Genomic DNA, 25160 nt, shown 5'->3' on the forward strand with positions numbered 1-25160 from the left:
TCTATGCATTTCCAGACAAAGAAGAACAATGCCTTACTAAACCACCTTCCCTGCAAATTCTCAGCAGATTTCCAAGATGAATTACTTCAGTGAGGAAAACATTACACTCATAAAGAACAGCTTCAGAAGTTTAATGATTTGAATATTTTTGTCATTTACCCAGTTCTGGTCATTTGAAATAATGCATATTTAATTTTAATTGCTTGTCTCTCAGTCAGCATTTGCCATCTTCAGTCAGAAAGAAAGAAACAAATACAATTAAATATTTACTTTCCAAAATTGGCAAATGTAAATAAGTATGAAATAATTTTAAATAATTAAAATTTCAAGTGAGTTTATGGGGAATGTTTGTAAATGTATCCTTCTGAGGCTATTAAAGATTAAACTGCACTAAGACTCTTGGGACAGTCAATATATGTCTTAAATAAATATAATTCTGTTGTAGAAATTAGAATAATATTTTTTCAAAAATAACCACAAACGAAAACATTCAAATTTCAGTGTGTGTGTGTGTGTGTGTGTGTGTGTGTGTGTGCGTGTGTGTGTGTGTGTAGCTTCATAGTTTCATGTTCTACTTCCGCAAAGAAGACAAATGAATATTTCTAACAGGAAATAGTTATGAAAACATATGTAGATACTAAGATATTTTCCTGTGGCCTACTGTTTCCCTTGAGAATTATAAAAGAGTACAGGTTTCCACCCTTGAAATGAAGTATTGAATTTATTGTGCAGGGCTTTCAAGGGAAATACTTTTAAAACAGCTCCTTTTACCAACAAGGAAGTTACTAAGAGCTCCTGGTCCACCAGTACATTGACAAGTGCTTAACCACAGTGGAATTATGAGACCCTTGTTTGAGTTGTTATAAACAACTGTAGGCAATGGCAGATAGATACTAGCTGATGATACTTGATGTTCCTTTGTACAGAGGACTAGTGAACCCATGAATATACCTACTTCCCAGGCTCAAACTATGTTCGCATGATCATTAATCCAATGCAAAAGTCCTAGGACTCAACTATACTATGAAATTAGGCATCCAATGCTTATGAGTATGTCTTGATCTCATTGGTAGGAGCCTGGCTGTATTCTTAGAACCAAAGCCTAGAAAAATCAGCCTAAGATCTTCCCAACTGCAGAGGGAGAATCAGAATTTGCTGGGCAGTTCACCACACTGTCGAGTGTACTCCAATGCCTTTGGACATTTTAAAGGAATGAAGTGCTATTATAAAACAGACCTTATGCATATCTGAAGAGAGTAATATTCATTAAGATTGGAATTCTTTTTGTCATCTACAAAAACTGTAATCGGACTAAATTATTTTTTTTCTTTTCTTTTTTTCGGAGCTGGGGACTGAACCCAGGGCCTTGTGCTTGCTAGGCAAGCGCTCTACCACTGAGCTAAATCCTCAACCCCCGGACTAAATTATTAAGACAGTTGAAAAACATGTAGAATGTATTTAATCCACTCAAGAGCAACAGATTTATTGGTCACAGAGACATAAGTTCAAAGCCCACCTCCACCAGATAACAAGTGAAAGTAACCACCTGTGAGGCTCATTCCCACAGGTACAGACTGAGACATTAACTGGCACCATTTTCATTATATGTCAGACAATTAAGTGACAAAATATAGTCACAGAATCAGTTAATAACATTTTACTTAGCAAGTACTCATGGAAGCAGTTGATATTAATATGAAAGAAAACCATGTGAACCAGCAAATCCCTAAGGTTTGATTTCAGCCAAGAAGACCTTGCATCACGCGATGATGTCTTTCCTCCATTCATTGAGTCTATTCCCTCCCTCCCTCCCTCCCTTCCTCCATCTCTTCCTCCCTCTCCCTCCCCCCTCTCTTTGTCTTCATCTCTATCTTTCTTTCATTCTCAGTCCATGCCTCTCTCCCAATTAAAAATAATGGAAGAGCTTGGTGTGGTAGTTGACCCCTGCTCTAGCACTTAGAAAGCAGAGGAAGAATTGCTGCAAGTTCCAGCAGAGCCTGGGTTATGCACGGTGGGATAAGTTTAGGGCTAGAGAGGTGTCTCATATTTGAACCATGCTAGATCTTCTAGAGGTGCTCATTTCTCATATACACATTGCTCACAGACTGCTATTACTTCAGTCCCAGGGGGTCCAATGCCTTCTGAGCTCAACAGGTACTGCACTCAAATGATACACAAACATTAGAATAAGTAAAAACCAACCAACCAACTAACTAAATGTGTGTGTGCATGTGTGTGCGTGTGCGTGTGCGTGTGCGTGTGCGTGTGCGTGTGTGTGTGTGTGTGTGTGTGTGTGTGTGTGTGTGTCCTCTAAGACAGTTCAATGGGGTCAATGGATAAAGTCATTTTGCAGCACATCTGACAACCTGACTTTCATCCCCAGGACCAATATGGTAGAAGAAGAGAAAAGATTGCTAAAAGTTGTTCTCCGACTTTCACATACACAGCATTACATGAGTGGTAACACAAATATATAGATGTCATATACCCCATATGGTCATGCACACAAAATAAATAAATATGCACAAATGTCTCTATTTTAAATAAAAAATAAACAAACAAACAAATAAATAAATACTGTGAAAAAACTTGAAATAACAGTACTTTATTGTGTTACATCTCCAGAAAACTAAATTTCAGGCTTAATCTATACCTTTCAAACCCACTCTAACTCTGTCATCATCAAGTGATATCACTGTAAATGGATCAGTCAATGACTTATTCAACACGCTAAGTGACAAAAAGGTGATTGATCATAGGATTGATAGCGAGTGCTCGGGTTTATCAATAGATGATTCACACAAGACAAAATAAGTTCAGGGTGAAAAGCTCATATCCAGAACACTTTTCAAGTATTTTATTTTATTTTTTGATTTTGGAATGTTTGCATACAAATAATTAATTATTTGTTTGAGGAGACCCAAGTCTAAGCAGGATACTTATGTAACATGAATGCCTTATAGTGTGATTTTACGAAGTATCCTGAGTGTGCTAACACTCTGACTATAACTCCTCACATGTGGTCCAATAGAATTTTCCATATCTGGTACTATATCAGTGCTCCAAGAGTTTAAGGTTTGGGACTGGGGAAATACCTCAGTGAGTAAAACACTTGGAGTACTAGCATGAAGATCTGAGTTCAGATGTTCGGACCCTGCCCACCCCAGCCAGACATTGCTATACACAGCTATAATCCTACCCTCTCCATGTTGTGATGGGAGGTAGCCAGGAAATCCCCAGAAACTTGATGACCACTGAGTCTGGTATAGTTGGAACCAACTCAAGCAATGTACAAGGTAAACATCTGTACTCAAGTTTGCTCTCTGATTTACCCAAATGCACAGTTTGCCAGCCCACAGTCATATATTCACACATAAATGTATACACGTGAGCAATGTACACTCAGAAGCACACATAAATAACTAAAAAGTTTAATATTTTGAAACATTTTTAGATCTCGTATTTTTGAAGTGAATATGCTCAGCTTATATGCAATCTAAAAATGACAGAATAATGACCTGAGAATCTAGAATTTTGTAATAGCTCTGCTTTACAAACTTACGCATTGAGAATGCTTCCTTTCTGCAGAGGTGTTTTAGTCAAACTTTCCATGTGCTCTTGACGAGCAAGCATAGTTCAACAAAACCCAAATAAATGTTTGCAGAAGCTCTGCAAAATGGAAAGAAAGAAGTCAGATGCCACAGGAGATAATTGTACTTAGGATGAGTAAGACCCCACACTTGACCTCAGATAAATTAACTTTAAATAGAGTGGATGAGTCAGTGCCTGGAATGTAAAAATTCTAAAAGATCAAGGTTAAGTACCAAACGAACATGTAGGGATTTTAAAGAAGGAAGTGGAATAATGGTTACTTGATAGAGTATAGGATGAAAAGAATAGATCTCTTTCAATCTTGGAAGAGGTTTCTTTTACCTCTTGGTATTGAAGCTAAGGTCACATGAGGAATAGACATGAGGGAACAGTATCTTCTGTAACCTTACAGTAGTAGATAAAGGACAGACTTCTCACATGGTACAGTCAACAACAGTGACAGGCTCTTGAGGTCATAGAGGAATGAGTTGAAACGCCCTGGCACTATCTCTCTTACAGTGAGTCATGGTGCTTATCTTCACACCTCAGTGTCTTTATCGAAATCACATAATGGCTTCTTCAACACAAGTGAATGAACATAATGATAGATAGTATGGTCAGCTAAAACAAAGAAAGCTCTTAGGATGGTTAGGGAATGATGGCTGGAGGTTGTAGTTGGTGAGGGTAACTGTGATGACGGGAGTGGTACAGCCCCTACCCTGGCTTTTAGTGGGGAATAGTTAAAAAAAAAACTCAATTCTTGCAGGGTAGAAAGGTAGGCTATCTGTCCAATGATGTTTTATGACTCCAGAAGGAAACATTTCAGATGTATTCATTTATTTATTGAAAATACTGTGGTGGATATAGTCATATTAGAAATGATTATTGTGTGTTTACTAACAGCCAATCTTTGTTGTCTTTCATACTTCATAGCAATAGTGTGTCACAGTGTCAAATAGCCTTACAGCCTTTTTGATATAAACTCAACCTTAATGATGTCACAACAGCTAAGATTTTATTATTAATATAATGAAAAAATACATTCAAACTATTGCATTGGCTCCTGCTTAATTACAAAAGAATAATGTTAAATATTGTGCTGTTGTCTATATTCTCATTCTGAGAGCTGGGTATTCGTACCCAGGTTTTTTAGGTCAAGAAAAGTGACGATTGATTTTCCTTGATTCTGCTTTGCCTCTATACCTATATTCACCTTTTACACAAGGAAATCTTTCAAAGAAAAGCACTTTCTGTGGCAGCAGTTGGGGTGATACTTAAAATCATGTTCCAGTGAAAGTGGCAACGGACCACTGTTCATAGACATGGCAGGGATGAGTTATGGGATAATGCAACAAGTCTCCAAAATCATAGCACTCACTATGGTGAAAATAAGGCTAACACTACCAATGACACATTCTATGTCATAGGCATAGAACTGACTGACATGAATGATTATATGTAAGCCTTAATTTCTACAAGAATAGAACTAACATTATGATTTAATTGTAGGAATAGTGATTCCTAGATGTTAAGTTGAGTGACCAGCTTACATGGTTAGCTAAAGGAGAAGATCAGCTAGATTTAACATCCACTCTCTTGTTAGATAGGGTCTCACTGTGGAGTCTTGGCTGTCCTTAAACTTAGCATCTTCCTATCTCATGCCCCCAAGGCTTGGGCTTATAAACATGTTCCACTAGGTCAACTAACACCTAAACCTTTAACTCCAGGCTTTAGTGCTTCTCATTGAAATTAAATTTTGTGAAGCCATTCTTGCCTTATAATGTTAAACAAATCCAAGAAAGAGTTGGGAGAGGGCTTGGGGAATGGCACATGAGGAAATGCTGACAATTTCAAAACAAATATTTGTTTGATGAGACACAGTCCTTTTTGCACTTCTAAACCAGTTATCAAGAAGCAACAAGCAAAAGGTAGGCAGTAATAATATGCCCCAAGTGGCTGGAGAAACATCAGATTTGGCACTGAAACCTATCTCTTTCCGAAATAGTGATTTCTAGTTGTTATGCAAGCTAGACAATATTCAAGTCACAAATAAATAAACAACATTTCATTTCTGTAGATCAACTTCTTTGAATTCTGTCATTCATCTACTCTCCTGTTTCACTATTTATGTATAAAATATGTTAAATCAAAAGTAAAAGTGTTGAATGAGAGGGAACCATGCTGTCTCAATATATAGTTGTTAATGTTTTTTTAATCTTAATTCTATTATGCCAACTCCATCCAACTTAATTATAATGAATAGAGAATTACACAATTACCCTCTGTTCTGTTCCTCAGATGTTGTATTTTGATAACATTCACTGCATTCTGCTATCTCCCTGAACACTAGAAATTGATGTGTTTTGATAGGAAATGTGTTATAATTATATTTGAAATATAGCTTACATAATGATGGCATTAAAATAAAATTATAGATGTATAGAAACAACATGGTCATGCATTTTGAGTACAATTCATGCTTAAACCAAAAACTGGTAGTTCTATGGCTGAATAAACATGATTTGAATTATCCCTAGAGGGTGTTCAGTAGTTTTAAACTATCTGATATCTAAATCCAGTTTAAGACCAGTGAGCTAAAAAAAAAAAAAAAACACTCTTGCAATTACGTTTTCAGTTTAGAAGGTAATTTGGGGACTGCAAAGGTGGCCCATCAGTTAAGGACACTGACTCCTCTTGCAGAGTACCTGAGTTCAGTCCATAGTACCCGCACTGCTTACGAACATCCTTAACTCCAGTTCTAGTGGATCTGGTGCCCTCTTCTGGACTCTCTGAGTACCAGGCACACATAGTGGTATTCCAACTCTCATATATATTAAATAAAAATAAGTAAATAAATAATAAATAAATAATTTTTAGATAGTTAAATGAGAGACTGCAGGTATAGCTCATGGTTAGAGTATATGCTTATCATGCAAAATGATTTTGATTATAGCTCTTGCATCAAAGCATAAATAAAGATTAATGTAATAATTAAAAAGTTAAGCAAAGATATGAAATTCCCGGTGGAACTGCTCAAAGTAAGTATTTATGTAGATATTTTTCTGCATCTTATTTGCTTTCTTGAATTCCTGGGCAACTTTCTTTCAACTTCAACATGTCTCAGAAGTGGCAATTTCTCAGCCGTCTTTGATGAGGTAAAAAATAATTATGATAAATGTTAGAGAACAAAAAAGTTATGAGTTAAAGTGGCACCCAAATACAATCAATGTAAGTCTTATAAAATGTACTTATAATTACATTATCAGAGAATATAACAGTTTTGATTGTCAACCTGATGGGATCTAGATTTACAAGCCAACAGATTTACGTCACACCAGTAATGATTACTGACACTCAGTCAGCCTCTGATCATCTCTGTGAGGGTTTGTCTTGAAAGGTAATTGCGTTAGGAACCACGTCTAAGGGAGGGTGGCACCATTTCCCAAGATTGAGTCCTCAATCACACAAAATGAAGAAAGTTAATAGTACATGAGCATTTATTTCATCTTCACTGAAAATCCAACATGGACTGCTTCCTCAACCTCTTGCCATTATGACTTCCAGGACATAATGAACTTAAAGTTGAAAGAAGCCCTTCTCTAAGTTACATTGCCAATGTGATTTATCACAGTAGTGAGAAAAGCAATTAATACAAGGAGAAAGATGGAAAACCAAATGCGTCTTCAAAAGATTTATACTGATAGCATCATTGTTGTTGTTGTTGTTGTTGTTGTTGTTATCCTGGGGATCATACAACAAACAAGCAAGTGCCCTAGAACAGAGATACATCCTCAGCCCTGAAGTAGCATGTTTTACCTCCAATTTATATAGGTATTTTATAATATAAATCCTTCAGAACTTCAGACGCGCCTATCTGATTCTGTGCTCAATGTCCCTACATAGAGATCAAGAAACACCCCAACGGCCTACTCTACAATACATGTTCCAGGACAGCCATGGATGTTAACACAGAGAAACACTGTCTCGACAAAAACAATCAAACAGGCAAAAGGAAGCTACAACAACAAAAAATATGAAAGATAAAACAAAGATAGAAAGAAGAAAGAGAAAGAAACCAACTCAATTATTCTATTTACAAAGCTCATTCCAAACCCCTCAGACATGCTTTATCAAATCCACTTTTTACATCTTAATAATAAACTCACTTTTTTAGATGCCTGAGTTTGAAACCTTCGGTTAACCTTTACTCAGTTCTTGCCTTCATACCTCACATTTTACTCACCATGAAATCTTATCTCAAATTTCAAAAGGAATCTTTTTGAAACCGCTGCTGTTAGTATCCTGGGTAAAATTACCAGCCTGACATCACATGACTCTCCTACCGACCTGTTCTTATAGACCACTCTTTGCTCTTATCCTCATGGTTAGCCTTTGAAAGAACTTAGAGCATCACACTCCTCAGTTAAACATCCGATCCTTGCCTGCCCATGTTTAAAGGAAAAACAAAAGATCTATGACAACGTTCAAGGCCTTTTACCAACTTCTCCTTACAGCCTTGACCCCAGTTTTGATGATGTGTCTTCCTCAGCATGGCATCTTCAAACATGTCAGTGCCAGGTTTCAGCCTTAACAGGCCTTGTGACGTTGGTCATTCCATCTTGTGGGCATGAGTGTTCCCCTGAAAGTTATCTGCATGCTCAAGTATGACTTTAAGTCCTTACTCATATACCACCTTTCAGTCCTGCCCTGAGTATCATAATATCATACATATAATGAAAGCCCACCTTTCTATCCTGTCTCCATTACCGATTAAAGAATATTTAGCTTGCTCCACACCATTTTTGCACACTGTTGCATTCATAATACGCAATAGCATTGATTTACATCACTTGTTTCTTTGAGTACCAATGTATAAAAGGGATGGAGAAAAGCAGGGAAGGAGAGAGAGAGAGAGAGAGAGAGAGAGAGAGAGAGAGAGAGAGAGGAGGGAGGGAGGGAGGGAGGGGAGGGAGGGAGGAGGAGGGAGAGAGAGAGGAGAGAGAGAGAGAGAGAGAGAGAGAGAAAGAGAGAGAAAGTGAGCTTAAGCTTTTTAAAATGAATGTACAAGTTGTTAAAGATATACACATAGAACAGGCTTAGTAAATATTTCTGAGTAAAACTATAGGTCATGGAAGCAGAAGGAAACGTAAAAGCATTTAACAAAGATGGCCGTGGTTCTGCATCTAGACAAGTATTGAAATGGAATTTTAACTGAAAGGTGAATGCTGTCCAGTATTAATTGTCCTGTAATCCTAAAAGAGCCTAATTAATTGGGGAAAGGTATACATGTCTGAATTTTAGCACTTGGGAGGCAGGGGCAGGAGGACAGCTGAAACTTTGAGGGCAGACTCATGTGCATAACGAGTTTCAACTCATCTAACACAGCATGTGAAATCCTGTCTTCAAAATGAAACAATGGAATACAAGAAAAAAAATTTAAACTCCAAAAATTCATTTTAATCAAAGTTCCAAATTGTTTTATTGAATTAAATTACTAAAGTCTCAATCTCTCACTCCCAGTCTGTCCTCTGTCTGTGTGTGTATATATGTATGTATGTATGTATGTATGTATGTATGTATGTATGTATGTATGTGTGTGTTTTATGTCTATATGTTTGTATCTAGATACATATTTATGTGTGTATCCATTCATAAATGTACAAATGTATAAATGATGTTATAGAGAGGCATTCCAGAAAAAAAAGAGAAGGGTGCACCACATTATAATTATTATAGCTATTCCCCAGAAAATTTAACACTTATGATTATTTTGCATTAGTAATACTTAATAACAGGAGAAAAATAATGAAATTTGTTGAACACACAGGGTACCTTAAAGTGAGCAATAAACCATTTACACATAATCCTCCAAATTATTCTAACAGATAGATAAAAATTTTAAATTATTTATTTATTATTATATGTATAATGTGTGCACACATGCCTGTGCATACATGTCACGGCACTTTTGCAGAGGTCAGAGAAGAACTTGTTGGAAATGGTTCTCCACTTCAACAATGTGAGCTCCATGGACCTCTCAGAATCTCATCAGAATTGAAGACGAGTTCCTATACCTGCTAAGTCATCTTGTGGGCCCAGTAATGTTTTCATTATGCCAATTTGAAAGACACAGTCACTGAAGATAAGAGTCATTCCCATTCAAGCACGTCAGAAGGGGGAAAAAAAGGTGACACATAATAAATTTAAACTAAGCTAATTCAAGATCTAATTCTTGAACTTGGCTATCCACTCCTGCATGAAAACTGAGAGCCCGGAAGTGCTTTCTAATGAGAACCTTCCCTATGATGTCTGCCTGAACTGCTGCCCTTGCATAAGTCCCACTTAAAACACAGTGAACATGCTTGACCATTTGAACAAATAGAAATAGCATCCTCTAAGCAGTAATGCTGCCAGACCAAGCTTTCCTTTGGGGCTTAGCTGATACCTTTCCTCAGCACCAGAGCAAGCAGCGGCAGCTGTGCCACGAAGAAAGCACAACACTCAGAGATGGAGAATTCTGCAAATGACCAATTATAAAACTATTAAGCTGCAGCACTTTCTGAGCAAGAGGCAAAATAATCCATTAAAGTGGAAATTCCTATCCTCCCCTCAAAGGCCCACACAAACATTAGTGTTGCATTTATTAGGATGTACTTCGCGTGCTCCATCAACCCGACTTTCTGCAATTGTGTTCATATTGTTCCCTCTCTTTGTGCATATATCTGAACGATGGATTTCTGCACTTGGGTTCTTGAGAAAGTAGAGTGGATGAAATAAAGTTTAGGATGAGCAGTCACCATCCATAATGACAGGCACTGAATTTGAACAAGAGGAAACATCTTTTCTCATTTATTTAATAAAAGACATTTACTGTATATTTATGTCCACTTGCCTAGCTACTGGCTGATAATGAAGAAGAGATATCTTTCCCTGGGTGATAAGAGTTTGTCTGTTAAATTCACAGCTGTTTACATAATTAATCTTGCTCCACATTTGGATTAAGTATTTCTAAAAAGAGATATGGGTAAACAAATGACAACTTTGATATCTTTAAGTCATCCTGATTTCAAGGTAAGAAACTACATGATTATTTTTAAGCATTGTTGCATTTGCATAGCGCTTAAACACTATGAAAAGTGTTTAGTTGCCTAGATGTTATCAGAGAAAAAAAACGATTGTCTGAACACACTTTGCCTGTCAGCCAGGTAGGTGACTTTAGGCTGCAACGATCTCTTTTTATAATGCATAGTATAACAAAGTGGGCATGCAGAAATACTGTGGCAACAAAACGAAATAACATTCTTGGCAGTACATGGCACAGTTAGAGTTAAAATTCAAACAATTACTATCATCATTATCAATGCTGAAAGTATATTAGAATTTCCTATAAAATGTAATACATAACCCATATCACTAGAAAGTCACATACATTATTTTTGAAGTTATGATCTATTAACTTGCCTGAGGGAACATTTAATACTTAAACATAGTGGGAAAGAAGTTAATTGTTAAATGTGTAAATCTCATACTATTAAAAATCCTGTCATGATACTTCTCTTAGATAAAAATTTTCTGTCAAAATGGTCTCTCTCTCTCTCTCTCTCTCTCTCTCTCTCTCTCTCTCTCTCTGTGTGTGTGTGTGTGTGTGTGTGTGTGTGTGCGTGTGTCTGTGTTTTTGACACATCAACATCTATTTAATTATGTCAATTCACAAGACATTCATTAATTAATTAGTCTGACATTACATTGCATAATTGTTTTCCTGCTAAGTACTGATCATGCATTTTAGTTGCTGGGAACATGAGTTTGCAACTATTCTTAATTACCTATTTAAAGTCAAAGGAGATGAGGAGTGGAGTTGGGCTCCTTGCTTACTGTACAGGGATCCAGGAGTTTAATATACTGTGTACTCCATTATGGAATGAAAATGCTTCTGTGCCCTGGGGATATCAACAAAAGATTTGCTTTAATGAAAGGAACTGAGTGTGGCTCCAGTGCTCCTAGATAGGAGGCCTAGAGGCTACAGTTTGTATCCAAAGTACCTGCCTTCTCTCTCAACTGCACACAGACAGGGAAGAGGCAATTGCAAATGTTAAAAGCAACTGCAAGCCCCATTCATGCTGGAAAGCATGAGGAAGATGTAATGGTTTCGAGCAACAAAAACATGGGTGTGAAGAAAACACCAAGTATTATTTTTAGTTTAATGAACGCCAGTCACTACAGGAGGAAATCAGTTGTCTTCTACTACAGTTAGCAAAAATCAAATTCAATCCAAGGATAATCTGGTTTTTTATTACCTTTAAAATGCATTTGTGTGTGTGCATTTGCATGTGCATGTGCCTGCACCTTTGCATGTGTGCGTGTGCATGCCTGCGAGCGCGTTTGCGTGTGAGTGTGTGCGCGCGCTCGTGCGTGCGTGCGTGCGTGCGTGCGTGCGTGCGTGCGTGCGTGCGTGCGTGTGTGTGTGATATGGGTGTATGTATCACAGTGCCTGCATGGAAGTCAGAGAATAACTTTATGAAGGTTGTTCTTTCCTTCCACTTTTACATGTATTTATGGATCAAACTCAGGTCACCAGAATTGCGGGAAGGGCTGTACCAACTGAACCTTCTTGCCGGCCTGTTTTTAATAAAGGCATTTTCTAGAAATTGGGGGCTCAAGGTCAGCAAAGCTCAGACTGTTTGTGTTTTCTCCTCAGCCCCACTTTCTTCTCTCAGATTAGTTATCAAGTTTCTGTGTTGACACTCCAACTCCCCAGAACCGAACTTCTAAGGGGGAAAGATGATGTTCCCATTATTTATGACAGAAAGGTTGTAGGGAGAATTCGGGTATGTGTAGACCCAGATGCCCAATACTAAACTTTTCATTTACTAAACTTGACCTGAGCCATGTGACCTAACCGTAAAATAAGGAACATAAGAAGGGTGTCATTATTTGACACCTTCGTAAGCAAAGAATCCTAGAGTTACTGTATGGCAACACGGGGTAGGGCACTGGACAAAGATTTAACTCTCATTATAATACCAAGTGTTTCTAGTGCCCATGTCTTGCCATTTTGTTAAGCTTACCTAAAAGGTCTTTTTCCCTAGCAAGAGCTTTGATACATACAACTTTATAGCAAGTTAATCTAAAGATGAAGCAAACAGTAGAAGTAAGGGAAGCTCTGGATATGCTAAATGAACTAGACTAATAATGATGAAGTTGTGGAAAATATCACTGAAAAGTTTTCCTAAGACCTTAAGAGTTCAAAGTGGAATAGACAAAATTGATATCATGGAGTTTTTATAAAAGCAAGCTGAAAAAACAATGAGTCATTTCCTAAGAGTACAATAAATCTACATATGCGTGTTTGTTGTCTGTGCATGTGGACATGTTCGTATGTATGCATGTTCGTATGTATGTATGTATGTATGTATGTATGTATGTATGTATGTGTATATGCAAACAGTATATGCGTGTAGAGACCAGAGGTAATATTACTAGTTTTCTTCATTGATTTTCCTACCTAATTCTTTGAATCAGTGTCTCTCACTGGAATTGGAATTCACTGAGACACAACATTATGACTGGCTTGTGTTTGGAGGACCCAGACTCAAGCCTTCAGATTTGTTCAGTAATCAGTTTACCTACTGAACTGTCTTCACAGTCCCTAGAAACTACATTTTAAAGATAAAATCCAGATGAAGAAAGTGGGGCCCATACAAAGAAAATGACTTATTTAGAGTAGCCTAGATCGTTTTAGATATATCCTGTATGCATGTTGAGGCAGTTCACATTTAAGTTCTTAAACTCCAAATGTTTGTGAAATTAATAAAAATGTCATATTTGTTTCAATTACTTGTAAGAAGAAAATGCTCAGAGACATCCTAATTAAATGAATTTTATATACATAAAAGATACATGAAGGTATCCTCAAATATAGCATGTGGATGTCTTCATCCCTTTCCTTTCTGCTCTTTTAAAAATGCCCCTTTAAAAATTTCCCACTCACCATCTGTTAGGTAAATTTTCTAAAACACAGTAAATGTGGAGGCAGAGATTGTTTTAGAGATGATTCCAAATGGCAGTGGTACCTATATTTATGCAATTTAAAAAAGAGTAGGGTAGAGTTGCTTAAAAAAAGAAGCCCCCCCCGTAGTAATATCGCATCACCCTGTGAGCTGATCTTCATCACACACACACACACACACACACACACACACACACACACACACACACACAGGCAGAGAGAGAGAGAGAGAGAGAGAGAGAGAGAGAGAGAGAGAGAGAGAGAGTGCACTCTTCTGAGCTCACAGCCTAGCTCATGCCACTGCATGCATAATAGTATTCTGATAGAGTCAGGATGTAGCAAAAGTAATTTTTACTCTCTGAGTGTTTGCTCCAAGTCAGTAAGAGATCAGCAATGATCTTCTTTCTCAACACTGTAGTGCTTCCCACTCGTGGCTATAAAATACTGTTCAGGAGAGATTTGTCCTTTGGTCACCATGTTATGTAACCTCCTCACTTTAAGCCATCCCCATCTGTGATTAGTTTCAAAAAAATATGTTACTCTTCGTCAGTAATAATTTATGTTTAATCTTTCTGAGCATTAAGAGAGTATTATTCTGCCCAGGCTCAGAAGCAAATCTCCAGAAATTCCTCCCCAATGCTTCTTTGAGGCTAAAAATGCATCGCAGGGCAGTTGCTGTGATTTAATTCTACTTGGCAGAGCCCTGGCCACAAGCTAATTTCATTAGCCTCAAATTCCTGGATTTGAAAGTCCCACTAGATCTGATTCTTGTTCTCAGACATGTCATTTACTAACATATTCAGGGAAGATACTGAAGAGAAAAAAGGAGGGGAAGAAGGAGGGAGTCAGACCGAGAGACAGAGAGAGAGAGGCAGAGTCTGACCTGACTTTTCTATCCTATCTTTGGCCTTGCACAACGGTGAGCAGAGGAGAATTCCAAGTGAAATGCAGCATTTACATCTGAGTAGTCATCCTTATCCAGCTCCTCATTTTCCAGTGTTTCCACCCTGCTCTGCTGGAAGCAGCATTTGTTGCACCTCTATCTCATTACTGCCTCCTGGCCCCCCAGCATTCAGCATCCCCTCATTTAGTCCGTATCTCCTCCCCCAGACTACAGGCTCATCTCACTATAAATTTATATCTCAAGTTATCAGTTTGGCATGGTCCCCACACAGCCACCCATGAGAACCAAAGCAAAGCAAAGCCCAAATCACTGCGGAGCTCAGAATTCAATCATTTAGAGGAGTTTATTTTACATAGAACAACTGTAATTGAACAGAAATTTAGGGTCCCAGAGGAGATTCACCTATTCTCCTTTTCTCCTTCCTCTGTGTCAAGGTGTCTATCATTATTCGACCTTTATCCAGTTTAATCATTTTGCAGGATGACAGAACCTGGAAACCTCCTAGAACATGTAGGCTAAGGGCCTCTCAAACCACATGCAAAAAGCCATCAAAGGATATAATACAGAGAAAGAGAATAACTGAGATATATGTTCATATCTATGCATGCACGCACACACACACACATACACACACACACACACACTCACACACGTCAACATGGGCAATGGCTAAACTAGGATGCACACTAACTGTTCTGGCTGGCTTGCAGCACAAGCCACAAGTTGGAGCATCTCTCCCAATCCCTGTCCCTTCTCAGTAACTGCAGGTGAGAATCGGGCCCTCTTTTGCCTCAGCTGTACAATCCAACATGAATAGCTGCAATTTGCAAATTAGAGGAAAATGACAGTGTTTTCTCTGAATGGTTTTAGTCCCAACCCACACTGCTCATGCTGGCATGAGTTTCCGTCCCTCCCCAGCTCAGGGAAGGAGGGCCAGGAAGGAGAAGACCAGACATTTATTTCTTTGGAAGTTGCCTCAGTTTTAAACACTAAAGAGGAGAAATCAGCTCCCCTGGAGCCCTTTGCACACTGTCCCTAGCTTCGTCTGCAATGATTTTCTTAACTTGACTATTTTACTCTTTTTCTCAGAGCCATAAGCTCAACTGGGGTAATGTTCACGCTCCTATTCAGGACAAACCCAGGCAGAGAAATAATATTAAATTGATCAACACAGAATGAGCAGTCTACCCCTCAAGCCTTGTGAGAAAACCCCACACACACACACACACACACACACACACACACACACACACACACACACACACACACACACACACCCCTCAGCTTTTGTATCAACTCCTATCTTCATTCTTTCTTCTGGTACAGCTCCCCCACCCCAAGCTGCCAAACTTTGAGCTCAGAGAGGAACAAAAATCTCTTTAATTTTGATAGCAAAAGTCGAGGCTGTTCAAGATTCAAGTAAGGTAGAGTGAAGTCTGCCCTCAAATCACTTTAGGAGAGTGCAAGCAGCCAGAAGTCTGCAGACAGGCATGTCTAGGAGTCACTGGTATGCTCCATTGGTCAGAAGGGACTCACTAGCTCCAGGTGAGCACTTCTGCTACTTGAGCACAAAGTTCCCTCTCCTGGAGATGATGCAGGTCCTCTGCTGACATGGCCATCATCAGCAGTTCCCTCATAAAACTCCTAACCTTAGGGATAGCATGTGAACGAGAGTCACTTCTTAGACTTCGGCAGCCAACCCTGCAGGGACCATCTTGCACAATTAAGGGGAGGGGTTGGCAGGATCTGGCTACCACCAAACAGGGGGCAAGCCCTGGGATAGGGAAGTCACACCCAAACTGACTCAAGGCAAGAACTTGAGTATAAGGAAAGGAAACAGGGGTTGAGAAAGGCTTGTGAGGAGGGGAAATCGAATGAGGAAACGAAAGAAAAAGAAGCATAAGGACACCTTATCACAGAGTCCACTGAACTCAATTTCTAATCCTCAAAACTATCCATTTCGACCCAGTGCAGCAAGGAAGCATGGAAACAGAGGCTGCAGGGACCAAAGGCAGAGCACTGCGGTTGGACCTACTGCTCATCAGCCCTAGGTCCGCCTTCCTCCTGTTTTTGAACCCAGGGCATGAGACCTGCATAACCCTCTTTAGCACACCCCACTGTTCCTGGGCAAAGCAGGTTCAGTTTCCCAGCTCAGAGGCTGGGATTCTGGGTGTGGGGCTGCATGAGGGAGGGAGGGGGACTAGTGCGCAGGGAGCAGTCAGTGAAAGCGATTTTATTTCGCAGTTAGCATGAGCTCATCCCCAGCTGAGGTCTGAAGTGGCAGCGGAAAGCTCGCTGATCGCCCAGCTCCTGCCACTGGCCGGACTGCAAATGCAATTTAGGCGGTGCACAAAATTGCCAGGAGGAAACCAACTCAGGGGGGATCACGTCAGCAGGCGGGGTCTCCCCAGTGGGGCGGGTACCCCCATGCCTCTGATGGAGACCGGCTACAGGTCGGAAATTCAACCCCAAAGACACGGGCAATTATCATCCACATGCGGGTAAACGGGTAAACCCCAACCCTCATTCGAAGAAGGGGCTGCTTGAGGTCTTCGAGAATATTTCCATGAAGTCGAGGTTTCCTAAATGGCTTAGGCATGGGAAGCTGGGGAGTTGAGCAATGCCATTTTCAAAGCATCTTCTAATTTTTCATATTCCTGGTGCCTAACCTGCTCCGCTAGGAGCCCAGGCACTTTTACAAGCCTGTTTCCGAACCATATTTCACTCTAATGCAAACCATTTAAATCATCGCCTTGTTTTTCCGAAGATTGCTTCTTGTAAATGGGACCACAAATCCGGGGAGTCATGCCGTATGGAGTGGAGCGTGGACAGGGGAAAACATAAAAGAGGAGTAAACTAAGCAAGGAAGATACCTCCTTGGGTGGGGTGGGAGGGATTCAGCAGGATATCCAGGGTAGAAATGTCGGAGTGCTGGCCTGACCCCTGCAACCCAAGAAGTCCAAAACAGCTTTTAAGGTTAGAGCGCAGGGAGCCACAGAATGCTCCTCCCCAAAGGGAGCGCCCCCCTACCTGGAAAAGCCTCAAGATGTTGGCTACCATGATGGAGACGGAGCTCCCCGAAGCCCCAATCACTCCAACTACTTTCTCTGGCTTGACGAAAACCGGGGGCTCTCCGTTGGTGCAACGCACGTCGGAGGTGTCCTTCTGGATAAGCGCCTGGACGAAAGTGAGCGACTGTTCGAGCGCATAAGTGTCCCTGGAACAAGTGTCCAGGATCCGCGCGCCTAACGTTACATTGGGCAGCAGGTTGGGATCGCTGTTGATCTGGTCCAGGGCATAAAGCATAGCTTCCAGCCTGTGGATCCCATTCTCCCTCTTGATGTCGCCGCAGGGCACTCCGCTGGGACCCTTGGCGTGCACTGGGAACAACCCCCCAAGGGTGACGTCCCCCTCGATCCGGATCGAGTGCGGGGCGTACATCTCCTGGCCGCGCGCCGCCGCCGCCAGCACGCACAGGAGCACCTCCAGCACGCAGCAGGGGAACTTCATCAAAGTCAGGACGCGGAGCAGCTTCCCCAGCTGGACCATGCCGCTCCGGATGCTGCTGCGGTAGCGGCGGCGGCGGCGCTGGAGGGTATGCTGGTGGGCTCTCCCAGGTCCGGGCTTCTGGAGGTGAGCTCCTTTGGGGGAAGCCCAGGGACTTCTGTAGGCACAGAGGGTGGAGGAGACCGAGGAGGTGCAGCAGGAGAGGGTGGGGGTGTCCCAGGGCGTCAGCCAGTCTTTGGCACCTGGCACTGTGGCTCCGCTGGCCCGCGCACCAGCTTGCGCTCCCGGTTCCCTGGCTTGCCGCTCGCGCTCTCCAACAGCCAAGCACTGGGGAGAGGGCAGGGATTGCTATCGCTTTAAATGGTCGTTGGGCTCCCTCTCCTCCTCCTCCTCCTCCCACTCCCTCTCTCCCTCCCTTGCTTGCTATCCATCTCTCCCCACCCTTCCCAGCAGCCCGCCCTCCCCACCGGTTTGCATCATCACGCAGGGAGGGGCTGCGTGCTGAGGTAAGGGGGGGCGGGTGGAGGAATGGGTGGGTGGCCCGGGAGCCCGGAGGTTGCCTCTTCAGGGGAGTTTCGTAGTCCCCAGGGAATCTATGGATTTCAGGGCTAAGCTCTCTTCCCCAACTCTGGGATTGAAACCTCAGGTCCACCAACACCCACGCCCAATGTTCTAGTAACTGCAGACATCCACTAGGGATGAGCCGGGTTGTTGGTGCTGACTGATGGGGAACCCCTGAGTCTGATCCTTGACTGTGGGCGCTAGCAGAAAGATAGGGAGTCCAGAAGTGGAGCAGCCGTGAAAGGGGGCAGGAGGAGAGGGGATTTCAGTTTCTAAAGCTAGCCCTCTTGTGCTAGCTATGCTCAGAAAAATACAGGACATTCTGGAACCCCCGATTCTTGACTAAAGTCCTTAACCAGCGGTTTCTCTTGTAGTAGGCACCCTCTGTCTTGGAGGGAAGCTGAAGCCAAGAGGAAATATAAGGTGGCACCCCACCGTCCATCTTCCTAAGGACCAAGTCTAGTCAAACTAACCACATTCTTCAGCAGGTCTTCAGAAGAAACCTCAGATTTAGTCAGTGCCTTTTCTTTCTTTTGCAGCAAGAGAACAAACTAAGAACTCCAGCACTTTCCTCCATAGCTTTGACAGGTGTACGGCTCCCTCCTACCTATTTTCAGAGATACTCCTGAGTTGGTGACAGTTTTTCTTTGCAGTTAAGAAACAGCAGGAATGGGGCGAGGGCTTTAGGAAGAAAAAGTAGCTGGAGAGGTTTCTTCAAAGATGAGGATTGTATTTTTTTTTCTTTTACTGCCATGGGATTTGGTGAACAAAGGCAGAATGCTCAGGCAAGTTCCACTGCAGAGGGGAAAGTGCCCCTGCTGAAACTTAGCCCATTAATGCTACAAGTATCCTTAGCCTTGGAATACAGGGAAATTTCAATTTTCTCTGGGACCTTAGCTCAACTTTTTGTGATGTTTTTCTGTTCGAATGTATAAAAAGCTATATTGTACAGATGTGAGAGTGGTGGAGAGAAAGTCAAAAACAAGAATTTGCTTCCTGGTGTTGATGGGAAAACTATTACTGGATATAATATATAGTTCTGTCATATTGTCTCTACCACCAACTACCTGTGTGTCCTTGGCATTTTGGTGCCTCTGCCTGAGTTTTAGTTTTCCATCTGGAAAACGATGAGATTGAGTTGCATGTCCTCCAAGTTGTCTTTTAACTAGAATCCTTTGTTAAAATAGGCCACGTCCCTTTGGCCACGGTGCTCTTTTTAGACCAATATTTTCTCTTGCTTTGTGCATAGGGAACCGGGAAAGAAATTCTTCAGAACCCATCCCCACACTATCCTGGCGCTGGGGACTTTATGTGTTAGGTCAGGTGCCTCTGCTGAGCATCTGCTCTTCTTCCACAAACGAATAGTCCATCGCTTTCTTTTGGGACATATTCCTCTATATTTCAATGTTTGTGGTTTGAGGACTGAGCCCTCTTCCTATAATGTAGGTGCGCCTTATTAGTTCATGTGATCCTTCTTTCTTTAGTGCCATGGTCAAAAAAAGAGAGAATAAATTTTCACCAGAGTCCTGGAGAACCTATCCTTGTCCTTGGTTGGGAAACCAGGAGAGAGACCTGAGACTGGGGTTGGGGGTAGGGCAATCACTGAACCTGGTCACATATCTATAGAATCTAAAGCAGGAAAAAAAAAAGCCCTCTGCTCAACCCCTTCATGTCTTTCCTTTGGCAAGATATTTTACTGTCATCTTCTACAAAACTGTATTGTGATTCATATGCAAATTATATACAGTATGCATATCAGTCACCCATAGACTTGATACCTTACACCAATGTACCTGCAGCATAATTTGTACCATGGTGGCCCCTGCAGTTTGCTGCCAGTCTGAAAAATTGAGGATGTGTCCTGTGTTTGAATCCCAGACTGAGGTAGAGAGCAATGAAGACAGGGATGAAGAAGGGGTGTGGTAGAGTAGAGAGAGGGATGATAATGTGGATGGGGGGGGAGGAAGGAAGAAAGGAAAGAGGGATAGACAGAGAAATCAATAAAGAAAAACCCATAAAGACAGACAGATAGAAAGGCATCTCATTAAAGTACTTGAGTCCCTCTACCCCCATCCTCAGATACAGGCATATGTGAAGGAATGCTTCTAGGATTTTCCATTTCCGTGGTGTCTTTCTACTGTTTAAAGTCAAGGCAATCTGTTCTAGCTCTCTTATTGTAATTCACTGCATCAGAATGCTCAGTGAAATAGATGGAATAGGGATTCTGACAACACAGAGTTGTCAAAAAAGAAAAAGAAGAACAAAGCAAATGAAACAACTGTAAGGAAATACAGCAGGACATGAGAACAAGGATCCCGGATTTTAAATAAAAGTAGTTTGGGCCATGTTTAGTGGATATGGAATCCTTCTTTTAATTTGAATTTCGTGCTATGCTTTACAAAGTTGCTACCAGATAGTACTCAAAGATGAGTTAGAAGTAATCACCAGTTTTCCCCTGCTCAAGTATTCATCCATTCTCTCCCATTCTCCTCTCCCATCCCATAATAGTCCCATTAATATCTTCAGGCCATCGGAGAAAGGCTGCCTCATTCCGTGGAAGTTATCTTGTGATGACTAGTTTTATGTCAACTTGACACAAGGTGTAGTCGCTGGAGAGGAGGGAGCTTCAGTTGAGAAATTGGCCCTATAAGGTCAGGCAGGAGGCAAGCATTGCTAAAAAGGCATTTTCCTAATTAGTGATTGGTGTGGGAGTGCCAAGCCTATTGTAGGTGGGGCTTTGCCATGGCAGGTGGTCCTCTGGTTTTCTGAGGAGGTAGGCTGAGCAAACCATGAGAAGCAAGGGAGTAATTAGCCTCTGCATTAGCTCTAGCCTCTAACTTCCTGCACTGTTTGAGTTCCTGTCCTGACTTTCCTCAGTGATGGACTATGATGTAGAAGCATAAACCAAATAAACATTTTTCCCCAACTTACTTTCAATCATGGTGTTTCATCACAGCAATAGTAACCCTAGCTAAGAGCCCTGTTCTCTCTGTGCATTCTCCCTAAACATCTGGAAGTGAGTATTTTATCCCTTGTAGTAAGACTATTTGTGTGCATGTCTGATTTCTCTGACAAGTTGTAAGATCCTTAAGGGTAAGAGTTGGAGTGTTATTTTTCTCTTCACCTAGGACAATGTTTCCAACGGTGTCGGTGTCTAAGTTTCTCTCCTATATTGAAATGAATCAGAACAGATTCTCTCGCTCTGAGCTGTCTTTACCTGAAAGAACGTAAAACGGGTGGAGAATGAATATGAGCACATAGATTGCTCAGCCCTTAGTCATTATGCACAGTTTCCAGAATATGATGGATAATAAATGTTCTTTACAATACTCTTGTTTAGAAAAAATGAAGTCTGAAACAGCCTTACCTTAAGCGCTTGATCCACATCATGAAAGGACAGATTGAATCTTCTGGAGTTAAGACCTCACTTTTGGACCAATTACTTAGCCTACTGCCATAGGCTGCCTGAAGGAGGTAAGAGACTGTGAGCTCCTTTTTTGTGTCTGGACATTAGCGTCCCTGAACTACATAGAAAGCAACATGTATTACCAGAGAAACTACATGTGATACCGAGTTTCCGGAATGACCTGGCATTTAGAACCGACAGCATCACATTTATTTTTCTATATGAAGCCACAGTGGAGAACCCAGCCCTTTATTGTAGGCACTCTACTTTTCACTGGAATCAGAAACTAAAACCTCCCTTGTAAGAATTGTTCAGGTAGAACTGGAATAACCATTAATCGAAGGACAGGTTTAACTGAAGGAGATTCGAGTTTTGGCCACAGAGGTGATACATTATAAAACATGTCTGCAGGCCTGGTTCTGTTTAATCATCCATCTTTACAGGTGGCCTCATGAAAATATTATCTAATGGAACAAAAAGAGTTCCTTCCTATTTTTGTTCAACTTTTTTAAAACGTTTAGATCTATTTCTTCAGACTTTGAAATTTTTAGGTAATGTATTTGGGTGTGCCAGGTGTATGGAGTACCAAGAGGTCAGAGAATATCCTGGATATTCTGGATACATCAGATATCCTGGAACTGGATTCATGAGTGGCTGCAAGCTACCACATTGGTGTTGGGGAAAAAGAACCCTCTAGTTTTCTGCAAGAGGAGAAAGTGCTCTTAACAACTAAGCCATCTTTCCGCTTCAATTTCATCTATTTTTTTTCCTGTGACTCCACTCTCTATCATACAGTGTGGAAAATCTCCTTCTATTTTTAATTTTTCCTTTTTGCTTATGTGTGGTGTGCATGCAGGCCAGAAGAGGGCATTGTTATCTTCTGTAGCTGCCAGTTCAGGCAACTGGGAGTCACCCAACATGGGTTCTAGGACCCATACCTCCTCAGGGTCAGTAATAGCTCTTAGTTATTGAGCCCAAACCCCAATATCTCTTCTGTATATATTTAAATCTAAATTGTAATATACCAGGCTACTGTTAATTACTGCTTATTTTTAACATATGTGTGCATATTTATGTATAGGTATGGCCTAGAAGAAGTTGTCAGGTCTCCTGGAACTGAATTTGCAGATAATCTTAAGTTACTTAATTTGACTGCTCGAATCTGAACTCAGGTCATCTTCAAGAGCAGCAAGTCCTCTTGACTGTTAATGCATCTCTCCACCCCTCAGTTACCATTACTTAAACTAAAACATTCTAAATACCATTGCTTTCTCCACACCTGTATCCAGACACATGCTGGAGATACTTTTTTGAAGATAGCATCTCAAGTATCCATTTTTCCAAAACTATCATGGAACTTGGTATCCTTTTCCCTCCTAAGCACTGGGCTCATCATGCTTGGCATTGAACTTAAGACTTCTTCCACAGGAGGCTACCTACTGAATTCTATCTCCAGCCCACTGTTTTTAAAATGAACACTCACACTTACCTTGCATTATTAAACAGGGTCACCTTTCCCTGGAGGAAAAGACAATATTACATTTTGTGTTCTACTTTTCTGAGTTTTTTTTTTTTTGCTAAGTATGTCTATGTCACTTAACTATCATCTATCCCTAATATTTCTTTATCTTATTGTTAAAATTGGAATTGCACACACACACACACACACACACACATATGTGTGTGTGTATACATATGTATATATGTATACACATGTAGCCTCTGCAGGCTAGGTCAAAAGTGACTAACTTCTCCTGATAGTTCCATCTTCCATTTAAATGGTGTTTTTTGCTTTAGGAATTCAGAAATACACAGGAAAAGGTTTAAAAATATTTCTTGGGTTTGCCCTTTGATGTGATTATTCGCAGATTTGCTACCCAGCATCACCATAGCCTCTTTACTAGTTGTTCAAAGACACAGGGCAAAAGAAACCCAGTGTTCCATATTTTTCTGTGTTATTACATAAACTATAAAATCTCATCGTTTATATGTATTTGAGACTTCTCTTACTTGTAACAAAATGCACGATATAACTAAAAGTACGCTGTTATTAAGACAGAGGTAGCTCAATGCTTAAATGCATGATTCTGCTCCTGTAGAGGATCCACTCACTTCCAGTGTCTCATAACCAACTGCAACTTTTGTGGATTCTGGACACCAGCACTCACTGCACACAGATGTATATACACACACATAGTTAAAAACAATGAAAGCACTAGTTTTAAAAGGCTTGTCATGAGTCCTGAAGGAATGGCTCAGCAGCTAAAAATCCTCACTGTTCTGAGAGGATCTGTGTTAGGTTTCTATTGAAGTAACCTCTTCAACCTGAATAACTCTGTGCAAAGAAAATACAACTCAATTAATATGAATACAAGCTCACGTCTAGATTGGGAAGATCTACCACTACATTACTCTATTCCCCAGCTGTGAAATCCCTTATAACTTTCTGTTTCTCCATGTGCTTCAGCTCCATCTTCCTTCCTCCCCTCTCCTCTACCCTCTTGTATTCCACCTTCCCTTACCCAATCATAAGCTCTTGCCTTTATGGGGAGAAGGTTCTGATGAAGTCACCTGAGTCCTGAGTACCTGACTAGGCAGCCCTCCTTGGGGCAGCTGAATTAGCATCAAAATGCAGACAACTCCAGGGCCAACCATAACATTTCCCCCTTTTGTCCAGTTAAAAGGCTTTTTTCCCTCAAATATATATTGAGCACAACTATTACCATTCTCCAATTTATAAAATATAAGATACACTCAACACCCAGTCCATCAATTCTGTCCATTAACTAAAGCATCTTGCCATCTATCCTAAAGGACTATAATTCTACACCTGACTTATATCCTGGTTTTAGATCATATGTCATCTGAAAAACACCCTTTCAAATTTATTATCTTTTTTAATGCTAAACAGCTTGGGTTGGCTATGAGACTACCAGTCTTCAGCCATGTCAGAAATCCAAGAATGATTAATATTACCTGAAATATGAGAAGCACAAAACATAGCTTCCAAACTTAGCCAATTTTTAGAGAAGACTGCTCACCTGGACAGTTCCCTATTCCTCAAAATGTCGGAGTATCAGTCTTCAGCCTTCTGGCCTAGGATCATCTACAGGCCTTTGTAATGCAGAATTTTGAAGGACTGATCACGTTGTCTTGGCAGAGCTTATCAATCAATTGTTCTG

General features: G+C 40.8%; 1 protein-coding gene across 3 annotated transcripts in view; it reads right to left on the reverse strand.

Annotated features, from left to right (window-relative positions):
- The window catches only part of Grm7 (glutamate metabotropic receptor 7), an 808808-nt gene extending 790383 nt beyond the window's left edge, over positions 1-18425 (reverse strand). For all 3 annotated transcript variants that reach the window (XM_032905985.1, XM_032905983.1, XM_032905984.1), the window contains exon 1: positions 17535-18425. In XM_032905985.1, the coding sequence (XP_032761876.1) occupies positions 17535-18053 (519 nt within the window). In that variant the 5' untranslated portion in view covers positions 18054-18425. The remainder of the gene's footprint in view (positions 1-17534) is intronic.
- Between the last annotated feature and the right edge of the window lie 6735 nt (positions 18426-25160).

This window comes from Rattus rattus, chromosome 6 (genome assembly GCF_011064425.1).
Source record: "Rattus rattus isolate New Zealand chromosome 6, Rrattus_CSIRO_v1, whole genome shotgun sequence".
NCBI lineage: Eukaryota > Metazoa > Chordata > Mammalia > Rodentia > Muridae > Rattus > Rattus rattus.